This window comes from Portunus trituberculatus, chromosome 41, assembly GCF_017591435.1.
Source record: "Portunus trituberculatus isolate SZX2019 chromosome 41, ASM1759143v1, whole genome shotgun sequence".
Classification (NCBI taxonomy): domain Eukaryota; kingdom Metazoa; phylum Arthropoda; class Malacostraca; order Decapoda; family Portunidae; genus Portunus; species Portunus trituberculatus.
The window spans coordinates 4,719,801-4,726,213 of NC_059295.1; the positions used below are offsets into that span (position 1 = coordinate 4,719,801).

General features: G+C 33.6%; 1 protein-coding gene across 1 annotated transcript in view; it reads left to right on the forward strand.

The window, feature by feature from the left end:
- LOC123516433 overlaps positions 1-6,148 on the forward strand; it is a 214,205-nt gene extending 208,057 nt beyond the window's left edge. Inside the window, exon 24 of the mRNA XM_045275710.1 lies at positions 5,080-6,148. Coding sequence (XP_045131645.1) covers positions 5,080-5,133 — 54 coding nt within the window. The 3' untranslated portion in view covers positions 5,134-6,148. The remainder of the gene's footprint in view (positions 1-5,079) is intronic.
- The last annotated feature ends 265 nt before the right edge of the window (positions 6,149-6,413 follow it).

The following is a 6,413-nucleotide window of genomic DNA, read 5'->3' on the forward strand; positions in this document are numbered from 1 at the left end:
TAGAAAACAGTCTTTGATTTACATAGGGGGGTACATCAGCCCAGGTATACATCCGAACCCTTTGATGCCCAGAATCTGTATCAGTTTGCATCTGCGAACCTTGCGTGCATCCATATGATGCCTCACCATTGTGTTTCTGTCCAAAGCTTTAGTCACACATAAGCTTACACTCATGATTGTAATTGGTTATTGAAAATCCAATTGTTAACAAGCAAACGATCATTTAGTGGACTTAAGAATTAATACACAAAATAGTGATGTATTCCAAGACTTTTATATGAGCCTCCTATAAACCATGAAAATTATGAAATGTATGTAAATACAGTTATTCTATAAAGTATTAAAGCATGTTACATGATTAACAGCCAGCTATTCAGTCATTCAGGCCAGCCACTTCCAGCCACCTCCTCATCTCACCTTTACCCTGCCACCCACCAGTACCCCTCACACTGTCTTAGGATACATGACTATTTATTGCAGTCAGCATTGTTATCATCATTATTATCATTAGTAGTAGTGGTAGTTTGAGTAAGCCACTTGGATGTTCTATGAATAAAGGCATAAAGGCACCTGGCATGATGTGTGTGCGTTTGTGTGCATGTATGTTTGTGTTGCAATGAGACGAGGGAGCGGCCCGTTTTCTCCACACGCTGAGTAGGCTGCAGGAAGGATTGTGGTATTGTAAATACTTGTAACAGCTAAGTACTGAGTTTACATAATATAAAAGGCTAAATTAAATGGTACTTAAACTAACATCATAATGTAATGACTCAACACACAAATCCAGGTTGCTATCTGTCAAGTGTCCAAGCTCACTTGAGGTTGGATGCTGCCTTACAATACAACATTCATCTTGGAAGACGCACTAGTATTTTTCAGGGTATTTTTTTAGAAAAAAAAGTGCGTCTTGTAAGCCGTAAAATACGGTACTACAGAAACTATACAAAACGATGATGGTGGCACACAGCCACCCACCAAACCACACTGGTGACCACGGCCACCTAAAAAAAAACAACAGTCGGGACGAGACAGTAACGTGTCTCTCCGCATTGCCACTCACCAAGAGGGGACAAACGCAAAAACACGGGAAATGCAGCCAAACCAGCCCTGTTGCTCCACACCGTCACAGCCTAACCAGCAGCAAACCAGCTACTCAAAAACGGGGTGGGGCACAACTCCCCAAGCCGAGACTGTTTGAGCACCCAGAACAGCCTAGCAACACGCATCTCAACACTGCCAGGACTCCAAGAGCGCACGTGTCAACTCCGCTAAAGACTGGCTGGTACTGGCGTTTTCTGCCAGGCACAACGAGATGGCGGGAACAGAAAAGGGGGAGGGTGGCTGCACAGCGGAACAGTGAGAGGCTGTGTTGGGGCTGCCATACACACGAAATAATAAGAAATAAAGGAAATAGTGGTGCCCTCACATATATATATATATATATATATATATATATATATATATATATATATATATATATATATATATATATATATATATATATATATATATATATATATATATATATATATATATATATATATATATATATATATATATATATATATATATATATATATATATATATATATATATATATATATATATATATATATATATATATATATATATATATATATATATATATATATATATATATATATATATATATATATATATATATATATATATATATATATATATATATATATATATATATATATATATATATATATATATATATATATATATATATATATATATATATATATATATATATATATATATATATATGTATATAGTGGTACCTTGAGATACAAGTTTAATTCATTCTGTGACAGAGCTCATATCTCAAAACAATTTTTTTCATTGAAATGCATCGAAATGCCTTTAATCCGTTCCAGCTTCTCCAAAAAAGCATTTTTTTTTTTTTTTTTTTTTTTTTTTCCCAGGTAACAAAAAGGTATTTTATAAATAATAATTATTGCACAGAAACATAATAAAACATAACAAAAGATAATATAAATAGATAAACTATCTGGGAGGATACATTCCATGGTATGTTACCCTACCATATTCCCAACCCTCACTTGGGTCTGTTGATTAGATGGAGTGTACAAATACAGCCACCAACAGAACATATGATCAGAGTCACTTTACCAGGTAGGATGGTTGAGCAATATTTCATATAAATGCACTGATCTCGTAACTAACAAAAATATTTCCTATCTACTTTAGTGACAAGGTGTAACAGACATGAAATAAAGAATCCACATAGGAGTAACTGACTATGCTAATGGTAGTGCTGCCACCACCCAGTATATTTTTAATATCTGGTTAAGTGACACTTCCCATGAGGCTCGCCACCTAAAGATAAATAATATTGATTTTGCATCATTCCATTCTTATTTATTTAGGTAAACATTTGGGGTCTTGAATTGAGTTGAAATAATTTACATTACTGGTATAGCCTTATGATGGTGGCCACTCACATGTCATTATTATTATTATTATCATCATCATCATCATCGTTACAATGGCTCAATTGTAACGTAATTGCCTGCACCCTCTTTTGTTTCCCTGCTTGCCTTGGCATCTCTCTCTCAGTTGCTGGCATTGTCTTACACTGCCATGCTCTCATACACTCCATGCTTGTTATTCTGTATCTGGCTGGATTAATAATACACTGTGTTGCCCACACAATTTATGTAACTTAGACCTTAAAAACTCTGGGCTTCTGTTTGTTAGCCAGGTGCCCCTACCTGGAACAGCCTCAAATGCAAAGATCACCCAGAAATAACCATCAGTATTTGTATGTAGGTAATGCCAAGCCTCCCCTTGCCATCCAACACCATCTACGTGTGCCATGTAGCTTGCCACCAAAAGGTAAATAACATTGGTTTTATATAGTTCAATTCTTTTTTACTTTGGCAAAAATCTAGGGTCTTGGAATGGATTAAAATTATGTACATTCTGGAACTAATCATGTTCCAAGTCCGAGGGTCCACTGTAGCTCATAAAGTTTTGAGGCCACTTCATTAAGGTACAGGTAGGGGCCTTCTGTTGTTAATTCATAGTTGTCTACTCAGAATATTCCATACTAGAGTTTTAAGGGCCTTCTGGAGTTAATTCATAGTTGTCTACTTAGAATAATATTCCATACTAGAGTTTTATATTTTAACATTTTCCATTGATTTTCTTAGAATATCCACATATTTGTAAATAGCTTTGAATGAAAATGTAGATGTGAATACAGAAAAGTAGCAAGTATTTGTAAATATGGAAGTGAATATTCAGTCCCCCACTAATATGTAGCAATTATGAGCTAAATGTAATAATACTGATAGTAATAACATTAAAATAACTTTTTTCATTCATAAAGACTGAATTACATACAGTAAAAGTACAGTAATCTAATGAGCAGGGGACCAGGAGTGTGTCAGATTATGAGGCTGTGTCCCTAAAAACATCACCATGCGTGGACTTCCTTATAACTTCAGACAAATTTCTGTTTCACACATCCGACACGTTTTTTTTCATGTTGCTTATGTTATTTTGTTGAAACATTTAGTGAATTGATTGATACTCTAACTAACTTCCTTTGCTAATGAATAGTTTTTCAAATTATGATTCTTTTTCAACTCATGCCTACCTCTCATTCCCAACAATTTTGGGGAACCTGTGGGAAATTGGAGTTTTTGGATGAGAGAGCATTGAGTCAAGTAATGTGCATTGTAGAAAAGGTCAGAAATCAACAAAATTACATAAAAAATCTCTGAAAACACATAAATTACACCTTTGGCAGTGGTGACAGTAGCAGTGGCTGCCATGGGTGGTGGTGTTTTATTGGTGAACAACATTGCCAACAATTCTGTACTTCTTTTTTTTACCATCACATTTTTGTGTATAATTACTGTAGGTTAAGATTAGGTTAGATTATAGATCACTATATGTTGGTGAAACTGGAAATTGACCCTAGTTTCGTACGCAGATGATATTACACACGCATCCACACATTCAAGCATAGGCACAGCCTCTAACCTCTTACAAACATTCCTTAACAGAGTTCAAGCCTTTTGTACCACAAATAGATTTAACATAGCTCCAAACAAATCAACAAGCACTCTTCCTGTGATAATCACCAACACAGATGTACATCCCACCACTCACAATAAACAATAATTCTTCACATGCATACACCTTAAGTCCTGAGCATAACTTACAATGCTTTCATGTCATTCAAACAAGACATTTATTTATAGAAATTCATTGCTGTACCTTACTTAATTGCTATTGTTATGTGGAGCATCGTTAGCAGCATTTACTTCCACCCTTTACCACTAGAGTGCATCTAGCCCATGGTTTGAACTTGCACAACGACCTAATTTTGGCTATAGATTATTTTTTTCACTGCACCATCAGAAATTTTGACTATTAGGAAATTCAGATCATTAGTGTTCAGATTAATGTACTTCTACAATATGTCACTTAAAATTCTGTAGTAGAGACATTGTCCTCCATTCATATCAGGGAACTTAAGTGTTGTGAGGAGGAAGCGGTAGAGACCTGCCAAAATGATAATTGCTCCCAGTGAGGTCTAATAGCACTGGTTCAGGAAATGCTGTGAATTTATCATTAAAGCCAGCTGTGACCTCACTGAACATTTCCCTTTGTCTCAAAACACAAGGGAGTAGGTAGCCACAGCCTACCCTATAAAGACAACTGTCTTCCTTCACACAAAATTACATGCATCCAGCTACACATACATTCTTCACTCAAGATTTAGAATTGGGGAAGAAAAAAATATTATTACTCCTATACCAACCAGCCAAGGGATTGGCACCTCAATGGACCTTTTTTTTTTTTTTTTTTTTTTTTTTTTTTTTTTTTTTTTTAATTTTTGTTGCCCTTCACCAGTTTCTCTTCTTACATAAAAGAAAAGAAAATGCATGTTTAAAGTGTAAACTTGCTGCCAAACCTATGTCAGATGTATCTTAGTAGAAAATCATATTGGTTTTACTTTTCTTGTATATTTGATATCTAAACCATGTATCTAATTTAAGTATTTTTATTCTACAGCAAAAGTTGTACTTGGAATATCTACAGCAGAGTGTTTCTGAGCATGATCTGTAAGACCAACCGAATTATAAGGTAAAAAGTGTGTATGAAGTTAGGAACAAAATTACCATTTTTCACAGTGCCTTAAGAATTATATAAATGTAAATTTTGGTATTTTTATACTGTATTCATCCACCATCCAATGAGACTACAGTTTAGTGTCAGAATTTCCTCACATTTGTTGAAAACAACTATCTTAATTTTTGTGTGTGTGTTTGCTTACAATATAATCAGCAAGTCAGTTGGATGTGTCTTCCCTGAATCTCTATTTTACTTGTATGATAAGTATTTTTCTTATAATAAAGTGCATAGAATAATCAGTGAGATCTGTTGCCATTAGTACTATGCATCTTATTTGAATGATTATCAATAATAAATTGATAATTTTGTAAGGAATTAATAATAGTTGTTAAGTTTTTTCTATTGCAGGTGTGTTGTGTTGTGTCTGAGGAAGAAAGTACCTTGTAATTTTAAATATTGGTGCCAGTCAGAAGAATTTGTATAGATATAATAAATAAGGGCATCTTGAATAGACTTCTGAAATTATCCCATGATAATGATTTTCTTTATTAGCATCAGAAACTAATGCCTCATCTTGAATAGATGACATTTCTTTTTCATATATATCTCATACCTTTTTTTCTGGTAATTTCAGAGGGGTTTTTTTTAGCAGTATAAGTGCAAATCTCAGGCTGAAACTTTCAAAATTGTTCAACATGGCAAAAATTAACATTTCTTCATAAACTAAATAAAGTTGTATTGAAATGTATAAAAGTAACTCAGGTGTAATGTTCCTTTCAGTCATATAATTATTAATCTGGAAAATTCTACATATGTAGGGCTTCCATAATTGAATAACCTTTTGGTTAACTACCTCCTTATCATCAAAATACATGTTTATGCAGGTAATCATTATATGAGAATTTGTTGGGTTACTTATTGTAGAATTGTTCAGCATCATATCATGAAAAATCTTTTATAATATTTGATTTTATTATATATTGTTGAACAATAAACAATCAAGATTAAATGCTTATTATTGTTCACTTATTCCCTCATCTGTATGTTGTTACCTTAATCAGTAAAAAGTATAAAAAAGATGCATATTACTTAACCTTTTTCTACCAGGTATCCAACACTGATAAAGGGTAACTTACCTAACTTCCCCTCCATCTATTGTCACTTGTGTTATTACTACTTTATAAAATAAAAACATTTGCACACAGTGCTTCTATAAATTTACTTAAGCTCAAGGACATACCCTCACTAAATTTTTTTTTATTATTATTATTACC